The sequence below is a fragment of the Phlebotomus papatasi genome, chromosome 3, assembly GCF_024763615.1.
Source record: "Phlebotomus papatasi isolate M1 chromosome 3, Ppap_2.1, whole genome shotgun sequence".
In the NCBI taxonomy this organism is placed as follows: Eukaryota; Metazoa; Arthropoda; class Insecta; order Diptera; family Psychodidae; genus Phlebotomus; species Phlebotomus papatasi.
In genome coordinates, this window is record NC_077224.1 from 12,011,517 (window position 1) to 12,031,056 (window position 19,540).

The 19,540-nt window shown below is 31.7% G+C and overlaps 1 protein-coding gene across 8 annotated transcripts in view; it reads right to left on the reverse strand.

Annotated features, from left to right (window-relative positions):
* LOC129807746 (bridge-like lipid transfer protein family member 3A) overlaps positions 1 to 19,450 on the reverse strand; it is a 59,664-nt gene extending 40,214 nt beyond the window's left edge. For all 8 annotated transcript variants that reach the window (XR_008752310.1, XM_055857204.1, XM_055857202.1 and 5 more), the window contains exons 1-2: positions 19,290 to 19,450; positions 2,022 to 2,223 (exon numbers count right to left, since the gene is read on the reverse strand). Coding sequence is in view for 7 of the 8 variants with exons in the window: in XM_055857204.1 (XP_055713179.1) it covers positions 2,022 to 2,223; positions 19,290 to 19,333 (246 nt within the window). In the remaining variant the exon portion in view is untranslated. The remainder of the gene's footprint in view (positions 1 to 2,021; positions 2,224 to 19,289) is intronic.
* Positions 19,451 to 19,540: the final 90 nt, after the last annotated feature.

Sequence of the window (19,540 nt, forward strand, 5' to 3'; positions counted from 1 at the left end):
AATTAATAACCAAACATCAAAATATCATAAGTCCTAAATTGATAACTTTGAAACTTTATTAAATGTTATACCGAAGAGTTATCAACACTAGAAAATCATATACTTAAGACTTAAAAAAAAAGTTAACTTTACAACTTTTAGAAGTTAAAAATTAAAAATCTCTGGAAAAGAATCAACTTATTGGTCAACTTTCTGAAAAAAAAAATTGGAGTAGTTTAAAAAATGGCAAGTCAAATAAGCCTTTAGAAACAATGTTAAGCTTCGTTGATCATAACCTCACATTGTAATATAACCTCTTTTCTATTTATATGAATCAAATCAGAAGTGTTTTGATTAAAATTGATTCAAAATTTAAAAATTGATAACTTAAAAACTTCAATAGTACCAAAAAGTTATCAAAAATAGAGAATCATGCACTGGAGATTTAAAAAAAGAATCGGGTAATTTTACGATTTTAAGGATTAAAATACAAAAAAAAATCCATAAAAGTAATCAATTTTTCATAACCTATAAAAAAATTATACAGTAGACTCTCACTCAATCGGCTCTTTTTCAATCGGGCGACAAATTTTGTTGACAATTTCCACGTTTAATTATAAAGCTAATTTGCTCAAATTCGCTGTAGTTCTTCCTATTTTATCGTGATTCTTTTTAATTGAGCGCTTTTTGTGAAATTTACAAAGGCTTTGACGCTCAATTCTATCGCTAAACCGAATGACATTTTGCCCCATATTCCCGATTGAGAGAGAGTCTACTGTAATTCATAAATTGTAAGACAAAAAAGCTTTTGTTATCCCAAATAATGTTCAGCATTTTTGAGGTTAGATTCATCATAACCTCACATTCTAAGATAATCTCTTTTCTAATTTAAATACTCCACCAGGAGCCAGGAGTTTTTGTACTCCTGGCTCCTGGCTAAAACTACCCGGACGTTGATGAAAAACTTTAGAACATTTGCAAACTCGGAAAAGAAACAGTACCGTGTTATTTGAGGTTATCCTCAACATAACGTCAAAAGGACACTTTTTCCTTTGATTTGTATTTCAAATGAGGAGGAAACCGCCCAGCGAGCACAGGTAGCTAAAAAGGCAGCATTTTGAGCAAAAATATGCTAAAAACGCTACATTTTTTAGCTAACTGTACTGTCTGGGCATTTAAAAAATCCTGTTGTTGAAGAAAAACTTCAGAACATTTGCAAATTCGGAAAAAAGTACCTTGTTCTTTGAGGTCATGTTCAATATATGTTCAACATAACCTCAAAAGGACACTTTTTTCTTTTGATTTGCATTTCAAATGAAGAAGAATCCGTATAAAAAATCCGGACGTTGAAGAAAAACTTTAGAACATTTGCAAACTAGGAAAAGAAAATGTACCTTGTTCTTTGAGGTTATGTTCAACATAACCTCAAAAGGACATTTTTTTTCTTTTGATTTGCATTTCAAATGAGGAAAATCCGTTTAAATAATCTTGACGTAGAAGAAAAACTTCCGAACATTTGAACACTCGGAGAAGAAAAAAGTACTTTGTTCTTTGAGGTTATGTTCAACATAACCTCAAAAGAACACTTTTTTCTTTTGATATGTATTTCAAATGAGGAAAATCCATTTAAAAGATCCGGACGTTGAAGAAAAACTTTAGAACATTTGCAAACTCGGAAAAGAAAATGTACCTTGTTCTTTGAGGTTATGTTCAACATATGTTCAATATAACCTCAAAGGGACATTTTTTCTCCCCTTGTGAGCCCCTGTAACTTCAATAATCTTCGTGATGAAAAAAAAGAAGATAAGACCTCTATCTTGGGAAATATTTAAAAGTCCCCCCAATAATGCAATAAAATGTCAAAGTTCAACTTTAACATATTGGAGAGTACTTCTCTGTTGGATGAAGCAGAAAGGCAAACACACTCCGTATTAAATTACAATAAATAATATTGATTTTGTGAAATTTAGGGATCATCGTACCCTCATCTCTCTCTGTCAATTGACTTTCATGTGGCTACATTTTGTTGAAGCAGCACTTACCAAAGTTATTGGGACACTTTTCAACTTGGTCCAGTGTATCCGGAAAGCCACATGATTGCACCAAGCTGATGTCAGTCGCAACCACGATGGCAATTCCAGCAATTCCGTCAGAACATTCTCGTCCAACTGCAAATTCGACAACTCACCCTCACCGCGAAATGTGCTCAAATTTATTTTATCCGATGACAAATTTTTTGTGTATCTATTGCAAAAAAGAACAGACACAAAAGAAAATGAAAAGAGACTGTAATTAATGAAGATAAATTTTTGCAAATTAACCCACAATAAGAGGTGACAAAGTGTTGGGATATTAGGGAGATAATTTGGCAAAATAAATTGCTCTCTCGATAGAAAGGACTCAACACGTGTCTGGGGCAGATAAAACTCCTCCCACAGGATTTTCCCGCCTATTACCCTTTGACCTTTTGTGCTTTCTTGCTTGGGCGTCTGTTTGTGCACAGACTTCTTGAGTAACAAATACTCCTCCCGATTGAATAATTGGACCTCGCATACACAATTCAATCAGGAGACCTCTAACACAGTTTCCTCCTCAAACATTTCACATATGACTCCCAATGAATTCACTTGTTTGCCAATTTATTATTTTTTCTGCTGAAATGCTCAATCAATTTTCATGCCTTTCACTTTCAGCAAACAATAAACGAATAGAAACACTAATTTTCTATTAAAAATCTCCAGAGACTTCCAAACTCCTTCAACTTTTATTCAACTTTGAGGAATATGAAACACTGTAGCTTTTAATGTTTCATGTTGCTTGGATTTTTGATACTTTTACATTCTTTTCCTTTTTCGGACAATTTTCTTCATATTTTGGTTGTTTTAATCCCACCAAATGTCCTAAAAGTCCTCAAAAGTTGGAGATGTAATAAAATTAAATTCGGGAAAAGCGCGTTACCTTCGGACGACTCAAGCTTCGGACAAACATTTTTTTCTATGTTTTAATGCATTTAATTTGAGTCCTTGGATTAGCTATTAAAATATGATACAATAATGGATCAAATTCATTAAGAACATATTAATAAATGAGTTGTTCGAAGCTTAAGTTTAAGTCGTCTGAAGGTAGCACTCTGTCCTCGAAACATGAAATATTGCAAATTTTAACGTTTCATGTATCTTGAATTTCTGATATTTTGCATCTTATTTTCTTTCCATCTCTTTCACAGACCTTACATTTCCCAATATAAACATAAATTTTCTATATTAAAATATTCTAAAATATTAAAAACATTGTACTATTTAAAAAACTATAAAATAAAATGAAACATAAACACTTCCAGTTTCTGTGTTTCATGTTTCTGGAATATTTCATATCGCACATTGGGTATTTTAGTGGCATTTTGAGGATTTTTCGTTTTTTTCGATTATTTCAGAACTAGATAGAAACTTTTGTTCACTTTCAGAATTCAGTTTTATCTAAAAAAAAAATTGTACTGAAGATTTTCTGTATTATCAAATTTTAGTTTAGTTAAAGATCTGCATTTTTTCATATAGTAAGGTGGGGTAACTAGATCGTTTTCCGAAGAGTCCTACTTAAACGCTGGTTTTTGGACTGATGAAATTCTTTTTTACTTCTTCTAAATCCATAGAATTATTCATTGTTTCATTCAGAAACATAATATTAAAAAGAATATCAAAAATATTAAAGAAAATTTATAAAATAATGATAATACTGAAATAAGTGAGCATGCACTAACTGGGTCGCCTTTTCGCTAATTGACTTTTTAAAAATTTTATTTTTGCTTTTTCTCAAACTTGAATAGTTATATTATGTTACTGTGGTGACTATATTACGGAAATAAAAATAAAAATATTATTGTAAGTGGATAAGTCATAAACGATCCAGATAACGAAGCGCCCGGATTAGCACACTTGACTGTAGTAGACGCTGCAAACAACTCAGTTAATGATAATAAGATTATAATTAAGCGAAAAAAAAACAATTTCCTTTAACAATAAAATTATTTAAAAATGTCATTGAAATAATCTATGCAATATGTCGTATTTGTGAAGAATCTGAGACAAATTTCGAGAAATTTTAAGTAGGAGATACTTTTGCAGTTTCGTGCAGAAAATGAAGTCCAAGATTCATTATCAGTGACCAACTTAGAAGGGAAATGAGAAAAATTCCGCTTGGAAACAAGGCAAATTGCATAATAAATGTTCAAAAGGCACCGCAATGGCTATGAAAGAATGCCACCCAAAACAAAAACATCTGATGAAGTTTCATTTTATTGTGAAAGTGCGTGTTTTTCTTAGTTTTTTTCGTGAAAAATATTTAATAACCCAATTTGCTTCACTAACAAAAAAACTGTAGAATTGAAACAACTCTATGTGCGAGTTGAATTAACTCGACGGATATCGATGTACTTATTACTCTTTTTCTATGTAAAATTTCATCTCGACTGAAGTGTATGCTTGAATGTTTTCGTTTTAAGAATATACTTCAGTCAAGAAGATTTTCATGTTCACATGGAACATTATAATTAGAAATATGCCTTAGAGTGTTTCATGAAGACATGTGCAGTGCACCATCTCGAAACATGAGAACTTGAGATGAAGAAAAAAATAATAAAAGTAATGAAAATAATAAAAAAATATAAAAATTTATTTATATTGAGATTTTAAAAAGAGTTATTTTAACTATAAAAAAGAATGATTTTAACTCTTAAAACGAATTATTTACACTCTTTTATCATGCAAATTTTAGGACAAAATGGTTGAAACAACTCACAACGAAAATAGTTAATTTAACATCGATTCGAATAAGTTTTACTCGTTTATTTTTCCGAGTGTTGGTAACTTGTTCTATAGATTCTCTGGAAGGGTCAAGTATTCCAGAGTAGCTTGCACAATGTGACCCAAAACAGTGTGATGTCCTCAAAGCCGGTGCTTAATAGTTTTGTTTGACTATTATTTTCCAAAGCTATAAAAGTTTGATTTTCCCGAGCTGCCAAGGTAGCAGTGATTGTGAGTTTTCCATAAAAAGTCAAAAACAGCTCCATTCGAGCAAAATACTTTTGCGTAGATATTAACCCTGATAAACACTCTATAACTTGTTACAGTTTTTCCCGAAAAGATACTTGAACATTGACATTTTTATGTCCCAATGTGTAACAGAAATTACATATAGAAAGAAGTGGGGAACCTTTGAATTGGGGCAGCTTTGAAAGTGGAACAGCTTTGAAATTGTTTTTTTATCCTATTTTTAAATGAAATTAGATCATGTTATATAATTTAGCTCTAAAACCCAATTGCGAAGCTACATTACGTTATGATAAGGCTCAATTCCATTTATAACAGAAGAAAAAAGCTCAATTTCAAAGCTGCCCCAATTCAAAGGTGTTCTACTTCCTCCTAATAGTGACATTTTGGAAATAAAAGAGGAAAAGTAACTTTAAAAATATTAATTATTCATATATTGTTGCGATTTTGTGTGCAATTTTCAGGAAGAAAGCAATTTTCGCTTTTATGTTATAATTCTTGCGAGCAACGCTTATGCAATTGCAACTATAAGAGAGTGCACTATTTCAAGGGGAGAACCTCCTTATCCCTGGTATCTACAGTGGCCCATATGGCTCTCGGAAAATGGAGTAGAAATTATTGAAGTAAATAAAAATTTATAAGAGAAATTCTGGTACTTTCCTGAACCTAGGAGCTGCTATTTTACCGTTCCTTCGGTCTCAAGTTAACTGAGGGTGGTTACGTGAGATTGACAGCTCATACCCTACCCCCATAATCGTAACAATATGCGAAACTATAGTTTAACGCTAAAGGGTTTCCATCTCAAAACACCCAGATGTTAAAACCTGCCACTAAAATAGCGGAAGTGCGATTATTTGTTTTAACAAATTTTTCATCGTGGAAACCATGAAACAATTTCACTTTAAATGTTTCATGTTTCACTGTTTTTCGTGTTTTTTTCCGCGATTTGTTTTCGTCTAATCTAAAATATAATAATAATCTTCCAAGAATATTCTGAGAAACAATTGTCCGTAAACACAAAAGACGTTGCATCTCTAATTTTATTAATGTAAATATTATCCTTATTAATAAAAAACTTCACAAAGTTTCATCACTGTTTCAACCCATTATTTGCCCAAGAGAAATCAAATTTGAATATTCCTGTTAGTTTTTCTCTAAAAGCAAAATTTTTCATCTCTGTGAAAATTCTCAGAAGAAAAATGCAACAGAGTGTGGAAAATTGAAAGATAAACTTTCTTGTCCTGTCCATCATCCTGCCATACGAAGTGATATGGCCAACCTCAAAGTCTTCGTCTTCCATATTGAAGGAAAACTTCTGACCTTTTCCCCCCATTAATAATTGAATTTTCTTTGTCATCCATTCACTTCCCGGATACTTTCCCTAATGCATAGCAAATACAACCGATGCCCGAAGCAAAAGAGGAGCCTCTTCTCGCTAGGCAAAGATGAAGAAATTAACCATGAAGGAGAATCCAATTTACTCATGGACGTCTTGACGGAAATTCTGCGACATCTTTTCTCCTTCGCACCAAAAGATGCTACATTTAATATAGATACTTTTATACGTGAAAGTGAGAAGATCCTCCTTTTCGTGGGAAGTATTCATACAATCGTCAAACACACTGTTTTCCCCTTTTCAACAATATTTTCCCAACATCACACATGCTAAAAGGGATTTATTATTCCGTATCATATAGCAGAGGAAATTTTCTATTTCTTGGGAAATTGCACATTTCCCCTCTAACCAAATTTTGTTTTCAAAATATGTTCGTAGATCTGTGACATCAAAACATATTTCATGTGTATCTAATTCATTTTTTTGAATTGTAATACATTTTAGGTAAAAAAAAAATATTTTGTTTGTCAAAAAATTAAATTTGTTCAATAAATCTAAGGTACAAAAGATTTAAGGTTTTTTTAGGTTATGTCAGATAATTTTAAAAACGGTTTAAATGCAGAATTTATAGAAATTTTGTATATTAGCTTCAAACAATCAAAGCTCTCCTTTTAAACATTTAATATTGTAGGTAACGCACCTGATTCTCATTCAACTAAGAAGTAGATGAGAAATGTGAGGTTATGCTAAACGTAACCTATAAAAAAAAATCGAACTTTTATTGAATTAATCCAGTAGAAAAATTGAGGAGTTTTGTGAAATATTTCAGGGTATTGTAATATTTTAAAAACCTGTTTTATTTTAAAAATTGTTTCATTCTAACCTTACAATACTTTTGACTATTAGCAACATTTTAAAATGATGACAAATATCATGGAAGAGGTATTTCAAGAAATTCTTGTATCACTATGGCTGATCTTTAAGTCTTCAAAAGGCTTAAGCATCCTAGAATTGCTCAAGATTTATTAGACCCTTAAAATAAAAAGATCAAAAAAAAAGTTTCGTTATTTGATTGTTTAAGGTTATGTTATAGAAAAGGTTAAACAATTTCAAGAAATTCTTGTATCACTATGGTTGATCTTTAAGTCTCTAAAAGATTTCAGTGCCCTATAATTGTTCAAGATTTATTAGAGCCTTTACTTTCAGACAAAAAAAATTAAAAAAATCATAATTTTATTTTCTAAGGTTATGTTAAAAAAGTTTATATTTCAAGAAATTCTTCTATCGCTACCGCAAATACATAGTTCTTTATCAGTCTGTAAATGCTCTAAAATTGTGCAAGATTAACTAATAGCTTGTATTTAAACAAAGTTTAATCAAATGAAGACTTTACTTCGTTGAATTTTTAGGTTATCTTGGAAAAGGTAATGCTTTCAATTACTTCTTATACAATTACAACTAATCTTTAAGTCCGCAATAGTCTTAAAACGACCTACAATTATTCAAGTTAATTGAAAGCTTTTCATTGGGACAAAAAATCAAAGGGAAACCTTTATCAATTGAGTCTTTGAGGTTATGTTAGAAGAGAATATATTTCAAGAAGTTCAAATACTACTATTCCTTGCTAATCATTGGGATTTTACTAGTCTTTAGATGTCGTATAAATGTGCAACATTCATTACGAATTGGTATTTGAACCAAGTTTAATCTATGCAGATTGTTGTATCTTTAATGTTTGAGGTTATGTTGGGAAGAATGAATGTTTTTAAGAAATCTTGTTATAATATCCATGATTTTTAAATCGGTAATAGATTTCAAAGAGCTTCAAGATTCACTAGTACCTGGTAATCCAAAGAAAAAAACAAAGAAAAAGTTTCATCAATTGAGTCTTTGAGGTTATGTTAGAAGAGAATATATTTCAAGAGGTTCTAAACCAATATTTTTTTGCCGATTCTTAGAGTTTCAGTAATCTTTAGACGTCCAGAATATTAGCAAGATTTATAAAGAACTTGTACTTCAGTGAAAAATAATTATAAGAGAAATTCTAACTTTCGAAACTTTGAGGTTATGTCTCAAGTTGCTCTTGTAGCGTTCTTGTTATTTCTTGGAAATTCAACACATTTCAAACAGCCTTGAATTGTTTTGATTTATTAGAATCGTATATTTAAGGCAAATAAATTGAAAGTAGAGTTTCGTCAATTGAGTAATTTGAGGTTATGTTATACAGGCTTCAGACTTAAGACTTACCCATAAGGCTTAACTTTTCTAATTTCTTCTCAGTTGAAAGTTTTTGAAAAATTTTGCCTTAGAAATGGAATATTAGGCGTAACTAATCTATTTGAACCAGAATACCAAATTAAATTGGTTGCTAAATAGGATTTTGAGACCTTTGCAAACTAGGTTAAACCTCTAGTCTGAAGACGGCCTTACAGAAGGTTATTCTTTAGGTACTTAATAATCTCTGTATATCCTAGAATTGTGCAAATTTTATTAAAACCTTACATTTAAGTCCAATTAAGTCAAATAGACTGTTTTCCTTTAATTTTTTAGGTTATGGTAGAAGAGGTTATAATTCAAATATTTCTTGTGCCACTATCCTTAATCTTAAAGCTTTAGCTGATTTTAAGCGTCCTATAATTATGCAAGATTCATTAGAAAATTGTATTTCAGACAAAAAATTCTTAAAAGCAAATTATTAACTTTTCAATCCTTGATTTTATGTTAAAAGAGGTTATGTTTCAAAAACTGTTATACCACTTTAGCAACTTTATAGAGATACTCAGCACAATATCAAGTGCTCTCAAGTGATTTTTTAATAAGAAAGAGCTTGAATTGTAACAAATTCATCAAAATCTGATGATTGCTCACTGAGCTGTATATTTAAAACATTAATAAAATACTATTGAGGTTATGTACGAAAAATTCATAAGTTCTCTATAACCTTATATTCAAGTCACATCTGTAAAATTTCGAATTTGAAGGTTAAAAATAAAGTCGTTAAATTAATTACAAAATTTAATTAATTATTTTTACATAACCTACATAACAAAGTCATTGAGATCAACGCCACTGCACTGTCTAAAAACATGCCTCTATTTTAAAACACAATCCACTTCCTCGATATCAATGTTTTTCTATAGTAGAGCAATAGCGTGATTTACTAACAATGTACCTTAATTAGTCATCCCACTTCTTTTCTTATTTCAAAAACATCGATAATACCACGATAAAAGCTCACAATCACTTGAAGTTATATTGCAGAGGAAAAAATAAATATCAAGGATATTGCTTTATATAAATTCACACTCTTAGTTTTTTTTTCCTTCCCCCAATGTTCTCATTTTTCCAAACTAAAAATAAAATGTGATTTGTTCTCCAGGACACCGCGGGATTAAACCACTCCTCCAGGATGTTCTCTACAATAGTGCGAGTGATAAACAAGCATAAGAAGGAAGTTTATTTGTAGAAGAAATATATATTCCCATGGAGAAGTTTTTATTATTCCAGAAGGAGAGATTACTCTTAAGAATATTCTCATTATTTATCCAAACAACTCTAAAACTGGGATATAGTCATATTTCAACAATTTATTATTCAGCATCATCAATAGTTTAGTATCTTATTTGAATTTATATTAGAAAATAACACTGTCACAAAAAAATAAATAAATATAAAAAGCAGATTAACAGTCAGGACACCAATGTCACAAAATCAATAAATTAATGGATATAAATTTAAATCGAGAGCACTTTTGATTAATGTGCCAAATTAATTACAAAAATATATTTTTACAAGCAAACTTCCAATTGAAAAGTCCTATCATCACGTAAAATTCAATTTGAATAAATTTACCTTCTTGATTGGAAAAAAGCAATTACTAATTGGCAATTAAAAATTATTAAATATTTTGGTTGAATAAATATCCCAGATTTTCGAATATTTATAATTAACAAAGTTTTTTTTTTTTCTAAAGTCATCAAGAGGTTGTGTTTCATTTAAGTTTCCTTAGATTAGAGTTAGAGCTTGAGTAAAAACCGTTTCAAACCGAATCTTACGTCAATGGTTAAAACGCTATTTGGACAAACTTAATTTGACGTTTATTCGGTTTCAAACGGTTCTTACTCACCCCTGCCTTATGGCCTCTACACATTGGGAGAAATTTTTATCAAAAATTGCTTTTTTGAAGGAAATTCCCTGCAGCGTTGTAGGGGGAAACGTCAAATTTCTGTCAAAAACGCAATTTTTGACGAAAATTGCTCCCAATGTGTAGACGCCTTTAGATAAAAGAAACATAACCTAAAAAGAAATGTTTTGGTTTAACGGATCTGTTCCATTTTTCGCTCTAGGATGTAAATTTCATGTTTCTATACCATTATTTGTGATACAAATAAATCTTGAAAACATTTTATTGCATCTTATGTAATTATTTACATAACCTCCCTTTCCATCTTCAATTTCTAATTAAACACTGAGACAAATCCGAAAAAGTTAAAATAACATTCCAGAAATGTTAATTCTGCCCTGCAGTATTTATCCGAAATCGGTGTAATATTATGCTTTTTAGGTGTATTATGGGTTAAAGTTACCCTTTTTCATGTTAATTTTACACTTAAAATGGTGTAAAATTAACATTAAAAAATGTTGATATGTTTTTAAACCCCAAAAATTGTTAAAGTTACGAGGAAAAAGGTTAATCGCACCCTCTTTTTTTCTCAGTGAATGTTCCCTAGGATTGTATACTTAAGTATATTCTATTCACTTTTATCTGCTTTAATTTTCATCGTGAATATTATTATTAAACGCTGATTTATAATTCGCGTCGAGACTTCAAATTAAGTTTGACTTATTCAAAAAACGGGGCGCGACAATGCAATCCTGGCCGAGATTACCAAAACCTGTTTTTCAACATTATTTTATCGGCTCCAAAATATTTTTATTTCATTTGGCATTAATTGATGATCATTTTCCCTTGTTTCATTTTTAGATATTTTTAGAAATATTACTAAAAACAATACCTTAAGAACAAATACAATTAATTTTTGCATAAAAATTAGCTATCGATTCATTACCGGTTCAGAATCCATTGGGATCTGTTAAGATTGATCAAAAATACCAAGACCTTTCTAATGAGACCAAAAATGACTCCACACGTTTACAAAATACGTTCTCTGGAACGCTTTTAACTTTTGGATTTGAAAAATAGCTATTAAAGTTGATTTAACGCAGAGGTGCACAAGAACAGTTTGAAACCGAGTAAACGTCAAAATAAATTTGTTCAGGTAGCATTTTTGAGTAACAAGTACAAGTTTCATTTGACGTTTATTCGGTTTCAAACGGTTCTCGCACACCTCTGATTTAATGGTATTTTCCCACATCATAGTGGAAAGTACTCTCCCTTCGAATGTTCGTGCCTTCGAATAATGTGAATTTTCTTTTAGTTTTCCTAAGAGATTTACACATTTCTATTAAATATTAAGCACTGAGAAAAAAAGAGGGTGCGATTAACTTTTTTTCCTCATAACTTTAACACTTTTTAGGTGTAAAAATATATCAACATTTTTTAATGTTTATTTTACACCTTTTTAAGGGTAAAATTAACATGAAAAAGGGTAACTTTAACCCTCAATACACCTAAAAAGGGTAATATTTACACCGATTTTGGATCAATACTGCAGGGTAAAATTAACATTTCCGGAATGTTATTTTAACTTTTTCGCATTTCTCTCAGTGAGTAGCTTATTATCAATTATTGATAATTATGTCATAATTATGTGTAAGTCTTTTAGGAAACATAAAAGAAATTCACATTATTCGAAGGCATGAACGTTCGAAGGGAGAGTACTTTCCCCTATACCTTATCAGTTGTTTGTTGTATCAATTGATGAAAAATACCTCTAGGCTGCAAAGGCTAATTGATTCCACCGCGTGAAATATACCTCAAATTTTTTAGGTTAGGCTTAACATAACCTCAAAGTTCTCTACTTAACCCAATAGTCAAATAAGGGAATAAGGTCCCATAGACATCATAAAATTCCAGAAAATTCTCACCACTCTGAGTGTTTTTTTAATCACCGAAATCTACTTTTTAAGGTTAAGTTTTAACTCTGAAATGTCATTCTATTGATTTGAAAATTGTTGAGAGATTTTTGGAGTTTTATGATGTCTATGAGACCACATTCTTTTAAGTGTCTATTGGGTTAATTAGAAAATTTTTAGGTTATGTTATGCCTAACCTCAAAAAATTGAAGCCTATTTTACTCGGTGAAATTTATTAAATTGCAATCCAATAATGTAATAGTGTAAAAGTGCTAAGAAAATGGTTTAATAAATTTCATCCCGTAAAATATGCCTCAAATTTTTAAAGTTAGGCTGAATATAACCTGAAATTATTCTGACTGACCCATTGCAATGAGTTAAAATGGTTTAATAAATTCCATGACGTTAATTATGCTTCAAATTTTTGAAGTTAGACCTAACATGATGTAAAAGTTTTCTGACTAACCCATTGAAATGCAATATATTAAACCATTGTATTGCACTTTTGCACTATTGGATTGCAGTTTAATTGATGTCGATGCGTAAAAATGCCTCAGTATTCTGAGGTTAGGCATAACATAACTTTAAAGTTTTCTAATTAATCCAACAGGCAAATAAGAAAATAACGTTCCATAGACACCATAAAATTCCAAAAAATCTCTCAATAATTCACATTTCAATAGAATAAAACTTTAAGGTTAAAACTTAACCTTAAAAATTAGACTTTGGTGATCAAAAAATACTCAAAATTATGCAGTAAACCAACTTTCAGACTCGATAATATATTACAAAGTTATGGTTTCATAAAAGTTCCTCTGATTCATTTAAATATCAAACATAACCTCACTTCTTGACATAACCTAAATGGGGATAAGTAAGGAACTCCAACATGTATAGTACTTTAGGTGCATCGATATAGAGCTAAATCTATGCTCCTGGACAATATTACGGATTGACTAATCCTTCCACGACGAGGCTCGCTACTCAAATAATAAATAATATACCATAACCTCCAATATTTTTTTTAAGAAAATCTCCTCAATTTTGCAAAATATTTATTATTAATTCGGCACAAAAACCTCACCGATAGGAAACAATAATTGACCAAAAGTGCGACTACTCGTAAATGCGAAGAAAAAACATTTCCGAGCATTTTGCACTTCAATTAAAAGCATTGAATAAATTATAATGAAATGAACCTCTAGAGAAGGAAAAAAAGTCTCTCCCTATTAGAAACCGGGGTAAGGTGAGAACAGGAGTGTAAAATTAAATGGACTCTAATCCATAAACCTTAAGAGAAAGGAAAGAGTTGAAGCATAAAATTCCAAGTTAATATTGCCCGTTTGTGCTTCATTTTTCCTAATTCTCCGCAATATAAGCATCACACCAGAGGAATTTTGAGGCCAAGGTGGTGTGCTTCAGTTTAATATCAGGAAATACCTTTCTCCGAACCAGCCAAAGCCAAAAGGTGTCGAGTTAAAAGGAAAGGAATCACCAGGAAATCTACGACGCTTTTTTTCTTCTCTTTTATTCAAACCCCAGAGAAAGTCAAATCATTCATATAAAAATTGCGTTGGTAGGCTCTTCAACAAGAGGGATTGGGAGGCATAAGCCCGATTCTTAGGAGAGGAATGGGATGATGGTGAAGAAATGAGTGGAAAATCTCTCATTTAACATCCACTCCATCGATTTTTCTCCCACGGGAATTTGGCCAGAGGAGCAGGGGGCAAAATATTAATTTCCTCATGTGGTTTCCCCATTGTTTGGGCAGTTTGGGCACGAGAAAAAATTGAAGGACCTATTTACGAACCCCACTTTTCCACCTGTTCGACCATTCTTCCTTTGCCAACATCAGAGGTTAAATAATTTCGCAAATTAACAACTTTTACCACAAAGGGGTTTTTAATTTGTAAACTTAAAGTACTTTGCTGTTTGAGTTTTTTTCGTGTTTCGTTCGAGTTTGCTGTTTTCACGTTTCAAGAGCTTTTCATGCTTCGTACTTTTGTATTTTCTAGTCTAGATCCTAAATTTATTAATTATTATTATTATTAATCGAGTCGAGGCATTAAAAAAAATTAAACATGTCTTGCCCAGAAACGGGCTACGTCAATAGCGGCAGCACTTGCCAACATTAAAGCTTCTGCATCGCAAGATGCAGGTGACAAAGGACAATTTATTAACCCATTCCTTACCATGGTATTATACATCATACGCAAATTGAGTGATTTTAGATGATTTATTCCAGGGAAATTAATATTCGAATTTATGTCGGGAATGGATTTCTATTTACTTTAGTCCTTCAATTACTTGGAAAAAATAGTCCGACAGAGATGGGAATACATTTTGTTGTTCTTTTCTCGCTTCGCGTGAAGTCATGCAAATTTTTTTCTCAAAATGGCGGACGGAAAATTCGACATTCCGTAGAATTTGTTAAAATTGGCCTTCATCCTCTTTCCTGATTTGAATTCTGGTTGCCAATGTGTTTTCTTGGATAGTTACTCTATCTAAATCAATAGAGTTTGTAGTGAATTAATGTATAGAATTTAAATTTGTGACCGTTAAGACGCGTGTTTGACAGGGGCTCCCCGCGCCTCCATAATAGTTAAAAAAAATTTCTTTTCGAAAAATTCATCTATTATTATTATTATTATTTATTATTATTTATTATTATTATTTATTATTATTATTATTAATCTGTAGGAAACTAATCCCAAAATATGAACATTCTATCTCAAGTATTTCTGGTACATTGACTGAATGGGTTAATTAATTCTAATTCTAACCTCAAATTCAATGTTTTTTTAATATAGTTTTTATAGTTTTAATATTTATTAATTAAAACTATCTTTAAAAAAATAACGATAATAGGCTTAGTTCTCTTATTTAAAAATCATATTGAATTTGAGGTTAGAATATGACCTAACTTAAAAAATATAACAACTAATATTTTTTAATTATTAAAGACTTCAGAAACATTTTAAATGTCCCTGATTTTTTTCTAAAAACTCTTATAAATGAAAACTAACAGATTCTGTAACACTAAACATTTAATTTTTAAGGTTAGGTTCATTGTAACCTAAAACTTTTCAAACGTAACCCATTGGTTACCCCTTACCGGACCGCAGCATATGCTGCAAGCCAATTTCACCATTTTTTTAATCAGAAATATCTGAGCTCAGGAATTAATTAAAGTCCTACAAAAAAATATCTTATATTTGGACATGCGTATAGTTTGTAATCATCCACAAGAATCGGATTTTTAACAGTTATGAATAATTAAAAAAACATCGTTTCTCACAGAATATTCATATGCTGCTTTGGGTACTCAGAGTCCCAAAAGAGACGAAAGAGTTAAATAAGAAAATAAGACCTAATATCGCAATATGATATTACACTTTGCCCAGGGAACGAAAGAGGAGGATTATCCAGAGTCAAGTGGCCTCTGCTGGCTCCTAATTTAACCTAACTTTATTGAATAGGGCCACTTATGTATAGAGGATAGTTTGTCCTATTTTGAATTAAATAAATTGAAATGAATTAAATCTTTGTTTTCCATATTAAGTCAGTTAATTTTTCTATCCAAAAAACTTGACAAAAAATTTCAGAATTGAGGTTAAGTCTAACATAACTCCACATTTAAAATTAATGTCTTTAAGAAATTAGATATTTAGGCACATTGCTATTTTAAGTAAGGTTCACAATAACAGACGCCACAAATGCTGAAAGAAAGCATAGTAATATTCAAGACCTAAAATATTTTGAGTGTCCCTAACCTTACGTACAAAGGTTTTCAAAATTGGTTGCTATTGCTACTATAAGCTGTATTTTGAGAATTCTTAGAGGATTATGACCAATGCAATTGGATGTGCACAATGCAATTGGTTAAGGTCGTGTAGCAAGTCAAGCAGAGCATGTGTCCTCTAATAGTTTAGTTGGTAGAGCACTCGCCTGGTTAACGAGAGGTCCCCAGTTTAATTCTGGGTGGAGTCAGGAATAATCTTCACTGAGAAAGAACTGGATGATTTTAGTGTCACTTGCTTTTATTGTCGATTCTCTGTACATAGATACAATTAACATTGAACAAAAAGTTCGTAACATTCTCACAATTAAGCATTTTGTTTTTCAATTCTTCCATTTAACTCTTTCCGGACCACAACATATCTAGCGAAAGAATTTCAGTAAAACTCACTTTATTGTAAGTCTTAGTGTCAAATATGATAATTTTGTAGAGAAAGATTTTTTTCCGCCTCTGGGAAATTGGAAAACTCATGGGTACTCTCGTCCCCAAAAGAACGAAAAGGAGACAAACTTCAATTTTCCAAAAGCCAATAATCTTGTGGGATGTCCAGGAAGTGGTCAAGAAGACACCAAATTCCCGATGCTTGCCAACAGATTCCTCAAAATATTTCACACAATAACACTTTAAAACACATTTCTTTCTTTCAACACGATGTTATTGTAGACACATTGAGCTTTCTCAAAAGCATAAAAGACACTTCCTGGACAATCAGAATTCACCAAAATCAGGAAGTATCCCTGAATTCCCTGAAAGCAATCTCCTGCGATGCCAAATGTCAAAATTATCGGCTATATTGGCAAAAATTTCGCTCCCGCTTGGAATTTTGTTACAATGTTGGTGTCAAAAAGCAAATGGCGGGCATTGGCGGGATAACCTTACAATTGACCTCTAGATTTTTGCGGACGAGAGTACCCATAAAGTTTGAACAAGTTTTTTGAAAATTTAAGAAACAATTGTTTTTCGAATTTATGTAATCTGTAATTGTTAGTTATTATACTTATTGGTCCCGAGAGGTTTTTCCTTATTCTGGTCTAGAAATATCAAAAAAGTCACAATATCTGCAAGGAAGCAGAAAATCGAAAATTCACGATTTTTGACTAAAATATCTTAGCTCAGGAGTTAATTGGGATCCTGCAAAAAATATCCTAGATTTGGACATCCTTATAGTTTGTAATCACTCACAAGAAACGGATTTTTATGGATTCTAAATAGTCCAAAAAAATTCTTTTTTACATGGGTACCCAGAGTCCCAAAGGAGATGAAAGAGTTAATAGTTCAAATAGTAAAATATTTTTGGTAAAATTTCTAATTTGTAACACTGAATTTCTAACACAGTTCGTATACCTATTGTTGGAAACGCATGAACTGTCCGGAAATAATTCGAGATCTTTATTTAAGAAATGAGATCTCTCTTTAAAAAATAGTTAAGAAAAAACATTTTAATTCAGCCTAAAGGAACTTAAAGATTTATAAAATATCGTGTGAAGCAGAATCTATCGATCTGCCATTTAGGAAGAAAATAGATAGATTGATTTATTGTCATCAATGCTTTTGGAAATTGCATTAAATTCCAAATTTTGTCCACCGCCGTCCTTCTAAATTTCTAAACTTTTCTAAATTTTTTTTTCGAAACTTTTCTAAATTTATTCGAACTTTTTAAAGACATTACTTCTTTGAAAAATGTACATGACAAACGATCATAAAAATTACGCTTCTAAAGAAAACGTGTAAATTTATTTTAACTTACATTTTTACTTTAAAATATCAGTATCCTAAAAGAAAATTTGAATCAAAAACAAACATAAGCAACAGAAAATTAAAAATTTTAAGCAAAAAAAATTAAGCAAACTTATTAAAAAGAAATTGCCTGCGGGTATGCAAATTTTCTTGATGCATAATGCCATTTCGCGCGTTTTTACGGTCCCGAATATGTCCATAAACCCGGGACTGAGTGTATTTACTAATAATAAAAATATTATTAAAAATAATTCCCTAATCTCCAACTTTTGCCTAAACACACGATTTTTTGGGCCAGAGGATATAGCATTTATGGATTAATTTAATAAAATATTCTACTATCCTGTTGAATTTATCAATGATCTGGTAAAAACATAAAATAATATTCCTTTCTATTAAAATTTCACATTTTAATTGGTTTTTTCGGACTCCAATAGAGTCAACAGGCCTGGAAATAATTAGTTGACTCTATCGAGGTCCCACTGTATATTCTTGATTCTTCTTTTGCTTTTTGGAATTTTTGGAATTAAGGTCAATGTTTCAATTGTGTTTCATTCATATTTCACTTTCGTATTGGGTTTCTCTTGTGTTTCTTTGAGCAAATGTCCTTCATTTGAGAATTGGAGAACCCCTCGAACATCCCCCTGAACACCTGGATCAGGTGACTGGGGTGATGTTTTTGGCGGCGCAACAAGACGGAGGCATTAGAATCATTTAGTGCTGATGAAAATTTACCTATTTCGTTTGAATATTCATGAAGGAGAGTCTGTGCCCTCAGAGTATGCCCATACCCAGGAGGCTCATGGAAGATTCTCTGGGATCATCTCTCTGGGGGAAAAGTTGGAGAGTGGATGTGAGAAGTTTCTTTTTGGGAGGAGGCAAGCAAGATAAATTGGGGTGAAGGTCAATTGGTGTAGAGTCGCGAAGCAGAGCACATGAAAGGTCAGCAAATTGTGGGAAAAATTGCCTCCGGCGGGTTATTAATTAGCCGGGATTGGGGATGGTGCTGGGGGCAGTAGATGTCGTAAAATATTTTAGAGAATTTTCCGAGGTGTGGCAGAAAATTCTTGTGAAAAATCCCTTTTCATTCGTGTTGCATCAATGTTCAACAAGTTTATAGGAACTTCCTGTGGGAAGAGGTTCGGATTCTGCCTTTGGGGGATTGCCTAATCTATAGGGGAAAGATTTTGTCATTTCCGGACAATCAAAAGACCAAAATGTGGGTGAAAAATGATAAAATATGCCAACACTTTTGCCAAGATGATGTTTTTCCGAGAGCCATTAATGAAACAAAATTTCTCCTAATTCAATTAGTCATTTCAGGGGCAATTCCACTTGCAATTGTGCAATTACTCACCGGGATAGGTGCTTGAGGAGTTGATTCTTAATTATAGACACCATTATCACACCAAAATTTCCTCTACACTCACTAATTTTCCATTTTTCCTCGCACTTTCCAAAACTCCACAGCAGCACTAGAATTTTTCACTTGACATTTGGAATGTCACCGCCCCCTCCAATCGCGACTCGCCATTTTTCGCCGCGAAGGGGAAATGGCGCGCAGTCGAATTTCCTAACCAATCCTAACCTCAAAATCATCCCAGGTCA